The sequence below is a fragment of the Erithacus rubecula genome (genome assembly GCF_903797595.1).
Source record: "Erithacus rubecula genome assembly, contig: scaffold_353_arrow_ctg1, whole genome shotgun sequence".
Lineage (NCBI taxonomy): Eukaryota > Metazoa > Chordata > Aves > Passeriformes > Muscicapidae > Erithacus > Erithacus rubecula.
The window spans coordinates 6944-25216 of record NW_027635979.1 but is presented as its reverse complement, the minus strand read 5'-3'; the positions used below and the strand labels follow the sequence as shown (position 1 = coordinate 25216).

Sequence of the window (18273 nt, the reverse complement as noted above, 5' to 3'; positions counted from 1 at the left end):
ACATGGTTTAAAGGGTCAAACAGATTAATTACGGTCAAAACTGAGATTTATGCAAAGATTTGAGTGGCATGGTTGCCAGAGGGAATGGGGGTTAGCCTTGATGATTCAAGGAATCATCTTCCAATCTTGTGTTCTTGAATAACCATTAGGGAGCTGAGTAAAACACGTTTTCTGGGGTTTAAAAGCTGAAGACAGGGAATCCAAAGGGGTGACATTTACAGTACTGTTTAACTATTTCTATAGTTGGTGACCACATTAAATGGGTATTTGAATGGAAGTATGCCAGATGAATAAAAACAACTTTCACAGGTGCCAAACATTAGCTCTTTCTACAAACTTAGCAAAATGTGTGCAAAATTACACACACCTACTATAACCACTGACCTCTCAATAGTCTGTATCTGATGCGATTTTGTATAAGAGAACAATGCCAATAAAATACATCAAGAGTTATTATCAGCCCAGTATGTCATCATCCAAGATTATATTGAAATCTAGTAAAATACATGCCTTAGAGCTCAGGAACTGTAACACTAAAAAATGGGTATAAAAATGGGTATTCATGAGAGAATCTACAGCTTAAGCTGAAAAGTAATGTTACTGGACAAACCCCAAATAATAACCAGAAGTTCAGCAATTCTACAGCCTTTTCATAGTTGCAGAATAAAATTGGATAAAAGGTAATTTTAGGAAGTTGCCCATTGCAGACCTCAGTTGAAGGAGGGTGCCTGGGATTTGCAGTAGTGAATCAAAACTTTGATTCTTCTGGTTGCCAACACTGGCACCCCTGAGAAAGGAGCAACAAATGAATATTTGTAATGAATAGCAGTTGGCTCAAAATTCTTGGCCTAAGTTTGAAACCATGAGGCTTCCATCCCCCATGATCCTTCCCTATCATCTATTTTAACTACGCATAAATTCATTGTCCTTATTTAAAACCTCCTCTATTTAAAACCCTAATTGAAAACCCAGCTTATTGGTAGTTGTTGTGGGACATTCCACTGGCTAAATAGAAATATGCACGTTCTAAAATGCAATCACTTAACTTAGAGTTTGCAAACTTATTTGCACCCCAAGAGCTCTACAAGAAGTTGGTTATGATATCCCAGACCACCATTTTTGTCTTTTCTTTGCAAAATAGTAGGATTCTTTGCATATAAGCTATTAAAATAGCCTACATTATTTTCTTCAGCTTATGCTTGTGTTTTAATGTGCATTTTTTATAGAGACTGAATGCAACCAAATTGGAGATCAGCCTGTCACAAAAAGACAAAAAATCCCAAACACCACATAAGCAGCTCTTACCTCTATCAATTCAAACAGCCACAGATAACCCAAAAATGGTCCACAGTCCAGGACATACCAGATTAAAAACCTTTCTGCAAACATATGACAGGGGAGGGGAAAATTGCTAGAGGGAGAGTTCCACAGCTGGAGCATGTCAAATAACCATGCTTAATTCAGCTCACCCTCCCCTCTCTGCACATTTATTCCTCACTGCTCCTCTCCACATGCCTGCACCAGAAGTACTCCAGCTATCTGGAGAATATCAGGCTAAAACATCTGATCAGTAAGGTAGCTACTAGATGGGGGTTTTATCCTTTTTTTTTTTTTTTTTTATTTACCCAAATAAGTTAAAAATTACATTTCAGGCTTACCCATGTTTTTCAGAGCTGAGAAAATGTACCCGTTTTCTCCATGTTTGCCATTTCCCATTTTACCACAGCCACAATTTCTTTTCCCATACTTGGCTGCAGTTGTGTAACTCATACAAGTCCATAAGAGTAGAGAGGACCCACCTGAGAGTCCTGGCAGAGCTGGCTGGAGTAATCATGCAGCAGCTAATTATTGTCTTTGAAAGGTTATAAAACCTGGGGAGGTTGACCAATAATTTCAGAAAGGTAAGTCTTTTGCTCAGAAGGAATACCCAATGACCTACATGGAGGTCAGTCTCATTGCCACAACAGGGAAAAGGAGAGGAAGGCCTCTTGGAAGTCCTCTAACCTAACACGTCTATGACTTCCATCTAACTGTGCAGCTTCCTTGAGAAATAAGTATCGCCTCCCCACATAAACACTTTTTAGAAAAGCTGTGAAGGTACTTTCTGTCCTTCTTGATAGCTACAACATCATTTTGGGAACACTTGACCTATCATTCCCTAATAATTATGAACCAATAGACAGAGACCCTGCAGAGGCCTTTGAGATCCTACTACGTAAAGGTGAACAAAATTACAGAACTCTAAAGGAAAAAAACACTGAAACGGAGAAAGACAGAAAAGTGGGCTTCAAGACAATGCTGGAAGTAAGGAAAGTTTAGTTTTCAGTACTCTGTATCATGGCACAATGAATTTACTGTTGCATTATTTACTGGAGATCTGTCTTTGCCTCTTTATTACTTTTATGTAACACAAGAAATTTTATTTCCTCCCCAGTGTCCAATTATTATATCTCTGGACAATTGCATTTCTTTTCTATCTACCTTAGGATTATAATGCCAGAATTGAAGGAACTGCAGCTACAACAGAGTTGTACTGATACCAGCTCCAAGTCAGTAACCAGCTTCATACATCCAAAAACACATTCCTTCAAAAGCCTTCAAAAGATCCTAATTCTAATGAAACCTTACAACACTGGATGCAGCAGTTTGTTGATGTACTACTTATTGTCAAAGAAAGTTGCTTTCTTTGGATGTTACTCTTGCATGCTGAGCAATGAAATCATGACATTTCCACCAAAGCATCCACCAGAGTGTGCCCTGAGAAACTGAATCCCTTGCACCCCAAGCAGGGCCTGTTCCTTTTTCCCCGTACAACACATGCTGGCCACAAGAAATGCAACCCTCATGGCTTTAGCACATTTCCCCCCAATCAATGACTACAATGTGATGAAAAGAACGACCTTCTGACTGCTCAAAGCAAGAGCCTTATTTCCACCTGTTCAACAACATCTCCGTCTGTCAGCAGAGTCCAGAACAGAGAAGCAGACAGACTAGATTAAATCAATCAAAACTTTATTTCTAATGGAATTCAGCAAAAATGTAACTATATACAGCAACAATTATATACATCAAGCAACAAGTCTTTACATCGCCCATGCTCCAAGATCCATCTGAGTGTGTCCTGAGAAGCAGACACACTCATATGTAGATGGGAAAATACAGGTCTGGAGTCAGTTCCATTCTGCAGGTTGGGCACGTGCCGACAGTCTCCAGAGCAACAGGGAGGCACTCACTGCAGAAGAGGTGGCCACACATGGTTGCCACAAGCTGTCGTCCACTTTGCACGATCTGGAAGAAAGAAAACCACAACATGTGTTGGGAGAAAGAATTGGAGTTTGCTGCTCCACTGGCACCAGGCAAATGAGGCCAGCATCACTTCACCAAGAAGTGACTTGAGGAGCTTCACAGCAGGGGCTGTGCTTCCAGCCAGCTGCCCACAGCATCCCACACCAGCCAACTGATCAGTGCAGCCCCCCTTCTGGCATCCTCCTCCTCCCATAATGCAGAAAGAATGACAACAGGATCCTTACCTCTGAGTAAAAATCCATGCAAATTGGACACCTAATAATAACTCCTTGCTGTGCACTAGAGGGAAGAGAAGTAGAAAGAACATGCAGCTGTTAATATCACCACACTTCAATGATTACTGATACATAAAATCTCACATAATGACACAACTGCACTGAGTAGGCATGACAAATTTCCTTTGAAAAATCCTGCTGTCTTTAACCCTGTTTGTTGCTGTTAATGAGGTTTTGGGATTTTCCTGCCCAGAGGAAAAGACTGTCCTGGTTTCACTAGAGGAAAGGTGTAGTCAGTCACTCAGCTCTGGGATTTGAAGTTAAGCAATGCCCATTTTTTGCCATACTCCCCCCACACTCGTCTCTAAGGTTGTGTGCAAAGCTGTACATCTGCCTTGGGCTGCCTTTTTCTCCCCAAATGCAAATGGCATCATTTGATCATCATGCAGCGTGGGAGAAGGAGGGAATTAAGTAGAGTAAGCAGGCATACTTGTATGGCTGAGTCACACACAGAAAAGAAGGCACAAAATTCTGTGCTTGGCAGGGCATGAGCCATACATACTGTGAACGTGCAGTTCCCTCCTCTGCTGCTCCCTGTTCTGCAGGGCCTGAGTCAGCCACAGGTGCATTATTAGCTCCTGTTCCATAGCCAGAGCCATCCATCTGTTGGCAGCTGTTCTGGATGGAATTTCTGCTTCGCTGCTCATAAACTGTAATTTAATTTTCGTTAGTTATATGTGATGTAAGATGTAGAACATGGAGAAGAATTCTTAAGGATGCTCTTGGTATTGATACATTTAATCTTTGAATATTTTCAAGCCAAATCAACTGGAAAGGAGATTTAATCCATCAAATAGACAGCAATTAAGAAACAAGCACCAAGTGATGCCCATGGGACAGAAAGACAAATTCCTTGTTGGTAGAACTGCCTTGTTAAGGTTCAGGCCTTGACATGCTTCAAGGAGCAGAAGCTCAGATCCAGGGGAAGGTTAACAAAGCTCAGGGAGAGGATGCCCACTGAGAGTGGACAAAAAGAATGCAGAGTTGAGGGGCCAAAAAGACATCTGGCACAACTCCCAAGATAAGGAAGAAACTAAGAAACCCAGCTCTCCTGAAATCAGCTCTGATTGGTACACAGTAATTCCTGCAGGGGCAGATTGCAACCACCAATTCATGGAGCAGCAACTCAAGAAACTCCCCAGGCCAAAAGAAGAGAGACACTCAGCCATGGACTGAGGGGAATAATTACAGTGAGAAGGCTGTTAACCAAAAGAAGGCAGAATACTAACTAAGAAGACAATCAGGCCCCTTGTAACCAATGAATGCTGATTCCATTGTTTGCTAGTCTGTATAAATAATGAGTTTTGATGGTGAGTTTGTCTGATTTGTGAAATACCACTGAGCATCCAGACATGTGCAACAGTCAAATAAGCAGACAGTGTCTCTCTCTAGTGTACAATTATTGACTGGCTGCAGCCCAGTAACAAATCCACTTTTTGTGGACAACATCTTGACCAAGTTTCATGGAGATCAGTTTTTAATGGCATGACCAGTAACAGTCAAAGTGTCAAGAAATCCTTTTGGCTTTTTAACTCTCAGAAACCATGGCCCATAATGACCACTGCAACTCCAGTTGCTTATTGTCCATGTGACAAGAATCAGTCACTAATCAATTAAAACTATAGAAAGAGTCACCAAATTGAAGTTCCTTCTGCATAAATATTCAGCCACGGCTTTTATTGCACCACATTTACTGCAAGGATTTTCCACTGTGTCTGATAGAGGCCATCACACACACATTGGATCAGTTCTCCAAGACCCTGGCCAGAGGCTTCAGCCTTGTCCTTTGCCTTTTGCTAAAAGCAGTTTCAACCCCTGTTGCTTGGGTTTCTTGGAAAGGAACAGGAAAGATAACTATTACATTTTAGATAAATGTCCTTTCCCAACTGTAAAACATCAACTCACCTTCATGAAGCTTCCATTGATGCACATGAGAAGGGAGAGAAAAGAAGGATACAGTTAGGTTTGGTGAGCCCCCCTGGTGCTGCATGCAAAGCTCAGCTCAGAGAGCAGTTAAAGCAGAGCAGGTGAGGAAGGGTGGGGTATCACCCTCTAAGTTTTGTTAAGAACATTCAAAGCAATAGCAATGGGAGCTGCTGCCTGGAGAACAAACAAGTGGGTGCTGCTGATTCTGCTCCCACTACTGCAGCAAAATGGAATTGAACAGGGTAGAAACAGAGGCAGCTTAGGAACCACCTGAACACCCTCATCCCTCATCCCCGTTCCCTAATTCACATTGGCCTAGAGCTCTTTCTTTTCCTCATTCTCCATCAAACTGGCAAATTCTGCCATGATACCCATAACACTTCATGTTAGATGAACAGTTTCTGAAGAAACGAAACCACAACAGAAATTGGGAGTAAACAATTTTGGGGGGCCCAAAACAGAGACCCCAAAACCACAGACCCCAAAAATAGAGACCCCAAAATAAACATCGAAACCCCAAAAATCAGCACGGGGAGCCCAAAAACAGAGACCCCAAAATCAGACACTGGGACTTCCAAAAACACAGAGAACCCCCAAATACAGAGAGACCCCAAAAATAGAACCCGAAAAACAGAGACCCCAAAAATTAGCACAGGGACCCTAAAAATCAGCACGGGGACCCCAAAATAAACACAGAGACCCCAAAATCAGCACAGGGACGCCCAAAACAGCACCGAGGACCCGAAAAAAAAGAGAACCCCAAAACCAGAGAGAACCCCAAAAGCGGCACAGGGACCCCAAAATAAACCCTGGGAACCCCAAAACTACAGAGAACCCCCCCAAAAAATAGCGAGAACCCCCCCAAAAATACGGGAAACCCTAAAAACACCCAAAATAATGAAGCCCCCCAAAACGAATCCCAAAAATAGAGGGTACCCCCCAAAAATACGAGAACCCAAAAATAACAGGACCGACACCCCCCTCAAATATCAGCCCCCCCCCCCCCCCCCCAATACTGGGAACCCCCAAAAAGAGCCGAGACCCCTCCCCAAAAATTACCGGGACCCCCCAAATATCAGGACCCCCCCAAATATTGGGACCCCCCAAAATCCAGGACCCCCCCCAAAAGAGCCGGGACCCTCAAATATCGCCCCCCCTTGGAATATCGGGACCCCTCCCAAAAAAACACCGGGACCCCCCAAATATTGGGAGTTCCCCAAATACCGGAACCCCCTGAAATATCGGGAACCCCCTTCCCAAAAATAGAGACCCGCCCTCCCAAACATTTGGATCCCCCAAAAAATACCAGGACCCCCCAAATATTGGGAGTCCCCCAAATACCGGGACCCCCCAAAACAGCAAAACAGTCGTGATTCCCCAAATACCGGGACCCCCCCTCCCAAATATCAACACCCGCCCCAAATACTGGGACTCTCCCCCGAAAAATAGCGGGAAACCCCCCAAATATCGGGATCCCCAATCCTGGGACTCCCCCCTCCCTCAATACTGAAAATCCCCAAAATCGGAACCCCCCCAAATATCGAGACCCCCACCCAAAAAAAATACCGAGACCCCCCCAAACACCGGGACCCCCCCCCAAAAAATAGATACCCCCACCAAACACCGGGACCCCCCAAAAAGAGCCGGGACTCCCCCGACCCCCCCCAGTCACTGACCTGGCCCCAGTCGGTTTTTTTGGGGGGGTCCCGGGCGGTTTTTTGGGGGGGGTCCAGGGGGGGTCTGGGCCAAGCCCCGTCCGAGCCCCCCCCCGGGTGGAACCCCCGCAGGGACCGCCGGGAGAGCGCGCGGAGCAGCATCGGGAATTTGGGGAGGGGGCTGGGATTGGCGCCTCTGCTGGGCCGGGAGTGGGGGGTGCGGGTGCTTTGTGCCTTTTTAGCCTTGTTCTGCCTTCGTTTTCCGCTGTTTTATCCCCCACTGTGTGCAGTTTTAGGGTTTGTTTTTGCTGCCTTTTCCCCTGCTCTTTCCCCCGCGCGTGTTTGGGGTGCAGCAGCCCCGGGAGGGCTGTGCCGGGCTCGGTTCGGGCTCGGTGCCGTGGCGGGTCCGCACGGCTTCCACCGCCACCTGCTCGTTCCCAATGCGGGGATCTAACCCCTGCAGATAGAGATGCCCTACTGCAAAAGTTTCTCTTTCCCTTCCCCGCGGGGCGGCATTCCCCCCTCTCCCCCGTTCTCGGGGCGCTCCCGGTTTCCCCGCGGGGTCCCGGAGCTGCCGCCGCGTCTGCAGCCCGAGTGCTGAGCCAAAACAAAACAGAACAGAACAAAAACAAACGAAACCAAACAAAACGAAACGAAACGAAACAAAAAGAAACGAAACGAAACAAAACAAAAAAAGAGAAAGGGTGATTTTTTTAATTGTTTTACTGGAGGAATTCAAAACTATCTGTGTGCACTGTGGCACAGTTAGAATGGTGTTGGCTTTTAGTATAATAATTAGAAATGTATATACCCAACAATATTTAGAGGCCGATAATGTTTCTGCCCCCTTAATTCGGGGACCCTTTCTTCACAAATGTTTTTAATTAAATGCCAGTAAAAGAGCAGTTAATATTTAAGCGTGGACAGAAAAATGCTGTTTACCATAAAACATATGTGTCAACATTTTCATTATTTATACCTTTTTAGTACTTTCAGAATGATTAAAGCTGTACTTTGAAAAATCCTAATAAAGCTATACTTAATAATTGCAATTACCATGATCTATGCTCAAATCCAAATTACATAGAATCACAACATACTTATCACATCCTTTACAATCCCTTCATTAAAAACATCCTGTTCACAGATTTTTCGGAATTTTTAGTGCCTTTTTGTATGAACAGCATTAGGGTTAGTTACGTCTATAACTTGTAAGAGATGTTGGTTTCTCTTCCTGTTAAGTTAAGGTGCAATATTGTAATGTCCAATTGCAATCTATTAAGATTAACTAAGGCTAAGTTCTATTAGGTTAATTCTGTTCTATTTAATTTCTGTTAAGCTTCAGTATCACTAAGTTTAGACAATGTTCTGTTCCAGTTTTATTTTGATCATGTAATGTTTGGTATTAATACTGATTAACTGTGTTCTCTTAAGTGTGCTTTTTGTTCTACTGAAGTGATAATTAGGAATAAACCGGGACCTTTTCATTTTGCTGAACAAGGGTCTGTGTTTTGATTCATTTCTATCTCAAAGGCAAGTTCTGCTGCAACACTGTTGATTGCATGGTGTGAATTTACCCCTTTTCTAATAGGCATAATTCATAAGATATTAATGTTGGATTTGCAGCTGAATTTTTCATATGTTTTAGCATCTCTTGGTGTAATTGTCTATGAGACACATGTCATTTTCAGGATATTTTCTTCTCTAGTTGCATATGCATCTCCTTTATCCAGGCTACCTCTCTGTTGTCTCATGATTGTCAGTATTTTCAGAGTTCCAAGAAATGAAAACCTCTTCCAAACTGATGATCTTGTGGTCCTCGTGAGAGGACAGAGCACAGATGCAATCCCAATCCCTTACTGAAGCACTCCAGCAGTTTGTTGCCATCCAGACATCTCCATCCCAAGGAAAACTTTGGAGTTTTGGATGGGTTTGAGTAATCTTTCACCCCAAGACCTTTACTCCTGACTTGTATTCCTAAGAAACTTGTTATTGAAAAGATATCAGGGATTCTCTTCCAGTTAGAGCCTGGACTCTGGCTCGGGCTCTGCCCGGATGGGAAACTGCCCACAGACCCAAGTGTTTCCTGCATCAAAACAATACTCGAGTCATTTGACTTGGCAATTTGACCCCATCAATAGAGATCTGGACCTATTTTTGAAGTGAGCTTGGGAATCATTTTCCAGAGATGATTATCCAATTCTGCACTGATTGGATGTTTATCAGCTGTTGCTGACACTGGAATTATGGTACAATGTTCTAATGCTTGGTAATCATCTAATTTCATGTTATTAATTATGTCTGTTATCATGCCTGGTTTTGATTGATATGTCTGAATTATCCCCCACTGCTGTAAGTTTCTGGTCTCACTAAACACATTGTTTTGTTATTCCCTTCAGTCACTGAGGGTACTTGGAGCACTCGAATGGGGACTGGGGAGTCCCTGCACCTTATAACTACATATTATATTACTGGCTTTTTGCAATATTAAAATGAATGCTATCTGTTTAATTTTGGTAAACCTTATTTTAGTTCTGTTATTAACAAAACTTAGAAATAATAGTATGATAAATATATTTCTCTTGGACTACAACATGGTGATTTAAAAAGCTTTTGTTTATCTGAGTAACTCAGAGAATGGTAAAAAGATGACCAGAATTTCTTCACATTCTTGGATTATCCTACCTGGATGAATATAGGGATGACAACAACCAAAACTCCAGGGAAGTCATTTATGGAGCCACAATAAAAGCTGAATTTACAGGCTGGGGATGATTTTGAATAGTACATGAAGGTCAATGAATACTCAACATGCTGATGCATTTAGGGAAGTCTTGTCTGAGTTAGTGTGTGCTCTTGGCTGAACTTCAAGTACCCGGAGATAAGAATCTTTTCTTTATTGTTTTTGTCTTTGTGTCGGTTTCGCGTGCTGGGGGAGGGGTGGATTTCGCCTGAGGGAAGCAACGTGAGGCCGGGGAGTGGGAGGGGCTGTCCCGCGTCTGGGGGCCTCCCCTGTGAGCTGCGGGGACCAATCGGAGAGCTGATTGAGTGATGGACAGCTCGGGAAACCAATGAAAAGTTATTTCGCTTTCTCAATTCACAGTGGATCAAGTTAACTAATCTCTCCTTCGGCCTCAGGCTCCCGGTGTGGTGCCGTGGCCTCTGGCCGGTGCCCCGGCCCCCGGCCCGGCCCCAGCTCTGCGGGGAGCCCCCGGCCCGGCCCCGGCTCGTGCTGGGACAGTTTCAGGGGCTGCCCCCGGGGCGCGCGGGGCTCGGCCATGGGGCGAGTGGGGCGAGCGTGGAACGGACACGCGGCCAAGCGAACACGCGGAGAAACGGCCCCGGGGGTTCAGTTGCAACAGCAACAGCGGCAGCAGCGGCAGCAGCAGCGGCAGCAGCAGCGGCAGCAGCGGCAGCAGCGGCAGCAGCAGCAGCGGCAGCAGCAGCGGCAGCAGCAGCGGCAGCGGCAGCGGCGGCAGCAGCGGCAGCAGCAGCGGCAGCAGCAGCGGCAGCAGCGGCGGCAGCGGCAGCAGCGGCGGCAGCGAGTCTACATATACTTTGGATCTCTTGTTCCTTCTCTTCCTCGAAGTCGCTTTCCCCGACCCTCTCCCTCTTTTCCCTTCTCCCCTCTTCCCGTTCCGGGCCATGTTCCGAGCCCGCCCCCGGCCCCGGGCGGGGCTGCCCCTGCCCCGTCGTCGGCCCCGTCCCCGGCCCCGCCCATCCTCCCCCGGTGTCGCCTCCACCCGGCTCTCGCTGTCCTGGCTGTGGCGCTGTTGGCTGGGCATCACTTCTCTTTGGCATCGCTTGTCCCGGTCCCAGCCCCAGCCCCAGCCCCAGTCCCTGTCCCTGTCCCTGTCCCAGTCCCAGCCCCAGCCCCAGCCCCGGCTCCTCCCGGGGTCTGCGGAGGGCACACGCGGCGCGGCCGCTCCCGCTGCCCCCGCTGCGGCTCATTCAACCCGAGCTCCGCCAGGGCCTGGGGCGGGTGGTAATGCCCGGCCCAGGACGCTCGGGAGGCGCTCGGGGGCCGTGTCTGGTCCCGGGCCGAGCGCTGACAGCCGCGTGTCGCCCGCAGGGGAGTCGCAGGAGGCGTTGCAGGAGCGGTACCGGATGGGTTCCCTGCTGGACAGCGGCGGCTTTGGCAGCGTCATCCCGGTCACCCGGCTTGCGGACGGCACCACGGTGAGTGGCAGGGGCGGAGGAGGAGGGAGGAGGAGGAGGAGGAAGAAGAAGACGAGGAAGGGGAGGTTGGAGCGCGGCGTGCCAGGCAGCGAGCTCAGCCTGCTGCTGCCCCTTGGCTCGCAGGTGGCCGTCAAGCGCATCCGGCCCTGGGGCGATCTGGTGAGTGAGCGGGGCCAGAGGCTCCCATGGACAGCACTCCAAATCTTTCCTGTGCCCCTTCCAGGTGCCAGACACGGTGAGGAACATTCACCAGAGACTCGTGTCCTGTGGATCTGTGGATGCTGGGCTGCAAAATGACCTTCTGAGGCTGGCTGAAGAACACCCAGCTAATGTGGTGATGAGCCTCCTGCGCTCTGCGCCATTGTGTGACAGGTATGCGGCACAGGTGCCCTGAGAGCTCAGGCTTCACTGGCCTGTAGGGCCATTGCCCTGCACAGCCTGTCCAGTGGGGTCTGCCAGACACTCAGAGAGCTCTGGGCCCCTTGAGCCACCCTGTTTGCTGATCCTTCTGCCATGCTCCCTCCCTGTCCCTCAGGGCACGGGGACTTTGTCACCTGGCCCCACTCAGCTGCATGGGGCTTGGTACTGATGCACAGCTCTGGTCCCACAGAGCTGCTGCCTTGATGTGGAAAACCATCGGCTCATCGGGACCAGCAGTGCAGAAGGTGCTTCCAGAGCTGCTCTTTGTGATGGAAGACAGGCCAGTATACAGCATGTTCTTCATCAAAGAGGACAACGAGGCCGTCTTTGCACTGGCAGTGAGTTTCTGACACTGGCCTTTGCTTGCCCTCCAGGTCCCCTCTCCAGCAGCTCTCCATGCTCTGCCCAGTGCCCTGCAGCTCCCAGCCTCGGGCACTGGGCTGAAGGCTGGGCTAGGGACAGGCTCAGGGGCAGCAGGCCGGGTGCTCCCCCTGTGTCTCCCCTGGGGCCCTGCCACACGGACACCTCGGCACTGAGCACTGCCTCGGGCTGCTCTGTCTTTTGCAGGCAACTCTGGTGCTCTGGGTGACTGTCCACATGCCCGAGTGGCACCACACAATGGCTGCATATTCTGCCCGTGTCTTCGTGGCTCTGCTATTCCAAATCTTCAGCACCACAGAGCAGATGCCACAGGATGTTGAGAACTTCTGGACAGCGTGCCGGGAGGAACACCGCCTTCCCAGCAAGCCCAACAGGTCCCAGTCACCCTGTCCTTCCCATGCCCTTGTGGCCAGGGTCACTGCTCCCAGCGTGACCTGGCCTTTGCTCTGGCCACAGGTTTGCAGTGCAGACCATGAAGGCTCTGCTCTGCCTACTGGGCTGTGACAAGAAGCTGGTGGCTCTGGAGCGCAGGCGGGTCTGGGACACCCTGCTCTGTGCTGAGACCCAGCACTATGCAGTGGGGCTGCTGGCCAGGTGAGTCTCCCTTCTCCCCGCTGCCAGCATTGGTGCCCTGTGCCCGGAGTGCCCCACACGCTCCCCGTGGTCGTGGCCAGAGGGCCTTGGCACCGAGGGACGGCCGAGCAGCCTGGAAAAGGCTGGGAGAGGAGGGCTCCCAGGAGCAGCCGCCTCCCAAAGGGCCCACGTCCCCTCACAGGGTGCTGGGCAAAGGTCCCACACCTCTGTGAGTCAGTCCTGGGAGAGGTTTGCCCGCCCGGCTCAGGGCTTTGGTGCCTTTCTCCTCCTGCCAGGGAGATGCGCCGTGGCTCGAGCCCCTTGTGTTGCGGCATCGCCAGGCACCTGCTCAGCCTGCTCATCGGGGGGCAGCCGCGCTGGGATCTGCCGGCCCTGGCGTTCTTTGTGGAGGTGAGCCTGAGGGCCAGCGCTGCCTGGCTGAGCTGCCTCCCAGCTCTCTGGCTCTGGGAGCCGCAGCCGCCTGGCACGGTGCGCGCCCGGTGCTGCCGCCTGGGCCCGGCCCTGGGCAGTTCTGCACTCCCAGCGGCCGGGTCCCTGTCACTGCCCTGTGCCTTTCAGGTCCTGCAGTGCCTGGACTTGAGCAAACACGGGCACAGTGCCCTGTCGGTCATGTCCAGGCACCTGCCGAGCGAGAGCAGGGACAGGCTGCGCCTGGAGCTCAGAGGCCTCGTGGTGCTCAGCAAGGAGCCCTCGCTGGTGAGAAGGGGGCAGTGGCTGAAGCCGCGCTGGCAGCGGGGGGCTGGGCAACGCAGCCCCTTGGGCTTGCCTGGGATTCGGCAGCTGAGGCAGCTGCTCCCAGCTCTCTGCCTCCTGCTTCAGCTGCCCCAGTGCCTTGGCACAGGCCTCTGGCCTCTGGGCCCTGAGGCAGCTGCGTGGGGTTGCAGGGCCAGGGCCCTGTTGGTGCTGCAGCCCTCCAGGGCTTCACAGCACAGCCTTGTGTTGCACACAGAGCGGAGGAATACGCGGCGTCTACCACCACCTGGTGGAGCAGCTGGGTGATCCGGATGGAGAGATGGTGTGGATGACCCTCTCTGTGCTAGCCTATATGCTCCGGGAAAAAGACCTTAAGATACCCAGCGCCACTGCCCAGAAGCTGGCTGAGCCACTCCTCCCACACTTTGAGAATGTAAGGTTCTGTGGACTGCCAGGAAACTTTGTGCCCTGGGCAGTTTTGGGCCTTTGCCCCACTGGGACTGGACTAGTTGGTGCTGAGCTCTTCTCCTTTCCTCCAGGACAACAGCCACGTGCAGCTGCTCTCCATCCAGCTCTTCAGCAAGGTGATGGAGCTGGTAGTGGAAGAGGGGAAAAAGGCTCTCACCAGAACCGTGAGCCAGAGCCTGCTTCCCCTCTTCTTGCACTGGCATGACGAGAACCGGTGCGTGGCGAAGGTGAGGTTTTGTGTCGTGCTGCTGCATCCCCGGCAGGGGCTTGGCTGCCTCTTCCCCTGGCGCCTCGTGGGCTCCAGCCTCGCCCTGGCCTTGGCACAGGGACGTGGGTCCCATGCCCCGGGCTCTGGTGCCACCTCCGGCTCTCTACTGCTCTCCAGGCCTCTGGCGAAACCCTGCTTAGTGCAGCACGCTTCCTGGGGAGGAGGGATCTGGAGGAGCTGCTGAGCCAGCCGTGGCGCATGAAGGTCGCCAAGTGCCTGGTAAGGCCAGCCTGGAAGCCCCAGCCGCAGGCTGGAGAAGTCCCCTGCCCCCGGAGCTCAGCGTGCGGGGCCGGCAGCTGTGGCCCTGCCCAGCGCCGCAGCCAGGGCAGCCGCAGCCTGCGCCCTACACAGGGGCTGCTCCCTTCGCTGGGCCGCGTGGGCTCTCGGCCGGGCTCCTCCGGCCCCGAGCCGGGTGCCCACGGAGTCCCGGCCCGGCTGTCCCTCGGGGCTGTGCGGGCCGGGGAGGCCGGGGCTGGGCGCAGGGAGCGCCCGGCCGAGGGGCAGAGCCCGCGCCGAGCTTTCCCTCCTGGCGCTCTCCGCAGCTGCTACAGGACGAGAGCCGAGCGGCCGAGCACCTGCGCTGGGCCCTGCCGTGCCTGCAGAGCCCGCAGCCGCGCCTGCGACAGGCGGCCCTCAGGCTCATCGGTGAGCCGCCAGCCCGCCGTCCCTCCCCGCCTCCGGCCCGGCTGCTGCCCCGGCAGCGGGAGCCGGGCCCGGCGCGGTGCAGCCCCGCCTGCCCTCGGCGCTGCCGCCGCCCTCCCGCAGCCGTGCCCTGGGGCGGCACGATGCGCCAGGGGCCCGGGCTGAGCCCTGCCCGGGGGACGAGGCCGTGTGGCCGCAGGGCTGGCAGCGCCCCTGGGGGGCAGCTGTGCCGCTGGGGCCGACACGGGCTCTGTGTTGCCAGGGCTCGCCGGAACGCTCCTGAGGGGACACAAGGAGGAGCTGCAGGTCCTCAGCGAGGGTGAGTGAGGGCAGCCGCCCTCGTGGCAGCGGGGCCGCCGGGGGCAGCTGCAAATGCCGGGCACGGAGCTACAATCGCTGCCCGGCTGCGGAGGGCTCTGCGGCCTGTGCGGACGAGGGGCGGTGCGGGCTGAGCACGGAGAGCTCTCAGGGACACGGGGGATCCGTGGCCAGCACCTTCTGGCCCGTGCCCTGGTCTCCTGCTCCTTCGTGGCCATGGCAGGAAGGTTTCCTTGGATTCCCACAGTCCAGCCTCTGACTGTGGTTCTACTTCTCTCTTTTGCAGCCCTTCAAGCCCTGCGGGAGGACAAGAGCCCCTGCTTTATGAGGCAGGTTATCCAGCTGCAGTTCAACAGAAGATCTGCCGAACTTTGTCTGCTGGATCAGAAGAACCACTGTCCTTCGGCGACCTGCCCATTGAAGATGGGACCAGCTGCAGAGCAGACAGGACCAGCTGCAGCTCCAGGCACAGCTCTTGCTCCTCACAGCTGAGCCTGTGGCAAGCTCCAGGAGCTCCTGCCATCTCCCTCCCTGTTGGCAGCTCCCTCTTGCCATTCCTCAGACCCTGCCCATCTCCTGTTTTGCCTCCCAGCTCACCCCTTCGCTTTGCCTTCCCTTCATAAAGTTTTTTTTTTTCACTTTACCCACATCTCTGTGGAGCCTGAGCGGCACCAAACATGAGCCCTGGGACACACAGGGCCCTGCTGCCGTTCTCTGTGCACGGACAGAGAGGAACAAGGGCAGCTCAGGCTGCAAAGATCCCTGTTGTGCAGGTCCCTTGCACAACACTGTGGGGTTAAAAGCCGTGCTGAGCACGCTGAAGGAGACAAGGAGCCTGGGTTTTAGAAGAGCCAGCTTGAGTATGCTCTGAGCCCCGCCTTGAGGGATTCCCTGGCTAGCATCCATATAGGACAAAGGAGCTTGCAATGCTGGAAGTGTTCACAAAGAGCTTCCTGAAAGCACAGCAGTGCTCCATCCCCACACAGGGATGGGAAGAGGGCAGAACTGGAGGCCATCGTGGCCTAACAGTGAGCTCTGGGTGTGCTAAAAGCAAATGAAGCAGCAGCAGCAGCAGCAGTGGCGCAGTGGCCGAGACTCAGAGCGCGACCGTGCCAGTGGACGGAGCGCTGCCAGGCAGTGCCTGCACGCTGGGTGAGGGTCTGGGGGCTCTGGTCTCCCCACAAGTGAGGAATGGCAGCCCCTGCCTCAGACCCAGTCAGAAACCCAAGTGAGACCAGAGGCAGGGCACTGTCACAACAGCCAGTGCTGCACTCACTTTGCCACTAGGGCCCCATGCCTAGAGTGGGTCACACTCGGGGAACAGGAGGCCTTAGACGTGGCTCCAGCCATTGCTCCATGGCCTTTTGGCTCTCAGATTGCATTTGAGGGGGACAAGGAGGAGGGGAAGGTCTTTTGCATAGGATAAAAAGGATTCCTTACTCTGGGGAATCTGTGGGGCAAAAGACAAAAATGGTGAAGCTGCAACAACATAAATATGGGGGAGGTTCAAGGGGAAGGTACAAATTGAAGAAATGCTGAGGAGGGATAAAGGGTAGGGGCTCACAAAGGCATTGTCCAATGAGGGAGGTAGGGGGGAAAACTGGGTCACCATGGACTGATGAGACGTCCAGTTTTAGGGGATTTCCAAAGGGGAATTGCAAGCAGGGGGTTGGCACAAAACAGCATTGACAGGTAATTCAGGACAGATGGACAAGGAGGGTGGGAGGGTATAATTTTGGACTAAACCATTAACTTGGGCAATAACAGAACGCACCATTAACCAGAAGCACACTGCAACATGTGTCTGTGCAAGCGGAGGATCCGCATGCTCGGCTGGGAGGGAAGAACCTTTTTTGGAGATGTTTCTACCTCACTGTCGCCAAAATCTTGGTCTTTACCCCAGTTAATAAGCATTTGCCTGTGGAAGACACCCTTGGGGAATAGGAAATCTAAATAATGGAATAGCTGAGGTTGGATTTAGTTTATTAATCTAAACTTTTTCTGTTGTGAGACAGGATTAGCAAGAAGGCAAAAACAAGGTTTAACTTTAAATGGTAAAAAGAGAAATTCTATCACTAAAAAGTATAAGAAAAAATAATTTAAATAAATTAGATAAAGCTTGAGAATACTTGTTTTCCTCCACACGCTTTTTTATTAATACTGAAAACATCCAAAAACCAATTCAGTTTGTTTACCATCTTTAAAATAGTTTTTTACTAATTTACTAGAAAGAGACTTTTGTTTTCAGTCTATGAAGATTTCTTCACAAGAAATAGTTTTCCTGTGGTTTTGTTGTTCCCAGGAGAATGGAAATCTGATTACTATGTAAAAATCCTTTTTTTAGACTAACAGTTAATCTCATAACTTTTTTTGGTGGACTGCATTAATTTATTAGGCACACTTTAAGGTTATATTTTTAAACAAAAGTTTACTTTTTTTTTGAGAGCATAAGTTTTTTTCTTTTTCTTTTTTTGGGGGAAACCGAAAGGGATTATTTTATTATTTAAACTTAGCGGGTAACAGCAATTTTTACATTTGTTTACTTTAATATTAATGCTTTTGTTTATATTTACAGTTAGAACAGTCATATTCAATTCATAACATTTTGATATGTTATAGGGAAACAAGAGTTTTTTCTCCATAGTTTAAAAAAAGAGAAATTTTATTTCATGACTTTTCTTCTTCCTCTATTTGGGATTTGACTTTTCTTTTTGTTTGATTAAGGTGTTTTAATCTTGTTTCTGTGTGTATTAGCTGGTGCCAGATCAGCCAGGACCTGTAGCTGAAACCCTTCCCACATTCCAAGCACTTGTGGGGCTTCTCCCCTCCATGAGGCTTCTCCACCAGCTCTGAGCTCTGCCTGCATCTCTGGCTGCCTTCCCGGCTCAGGGAGGGTCTTTTCTCCTCGCAGCTCCCTGGGTTGGGTTTGCAGCTCCTCCTTCTGAGGGATTTCTGGGGCTTTTCCTCCTGCTCCATCCACTCATGCCTTGGTAACGAAAAATCGTTTTTGGGAAAACAACAAGAAGAAAGCGCCTTGGATGGGGGGTTCCTCCTTGCCCAAGTTCATCTCAGGAAGACAGTGGGACTCTTGTGTTTGTAAGAACCTCCCAAACACCAAGATTCAGCCCAAAAATCCTCCAAAAATCAA

General features: G+C 50.8%; 1 protein-coding gene across 1 annotated transcript; it reads left to right on the top strand.

The window, feature by feature from the left end:
- Positions 1 to 11953: 11953 nt before the first annotated feature.
- LOC306816053 (maestro heat-like repeat-containing protein family member 7) lies at positions 11954 to 15453 on the top strand (the record flags this gene model as incomplete). The annotated part of the gene is made up of 8 exons (XM_079332550.1): positions 11954 to 12099; positions 12433 to 12516; positions 12599 to 12736; positions 13012 to 13126; positions 13295 to 13432; positions 13686 to 13862; positions 14283 to 14384; positions 15412 to 15453. The coding sequence occupies exons 2-8, from the start codon at positions 12446 to 12448 to the stop codon at positions 15451 to 15453; spliced, it is 783 nt and encodes a 260-aa protein (XP_079188676.1). The 5' UTR covers positions 11954 to 12099; positions 12433 to 12445.
- Between the last annotated feature and the right edge of the window lie 2820 nt (positions 15454 to 18273).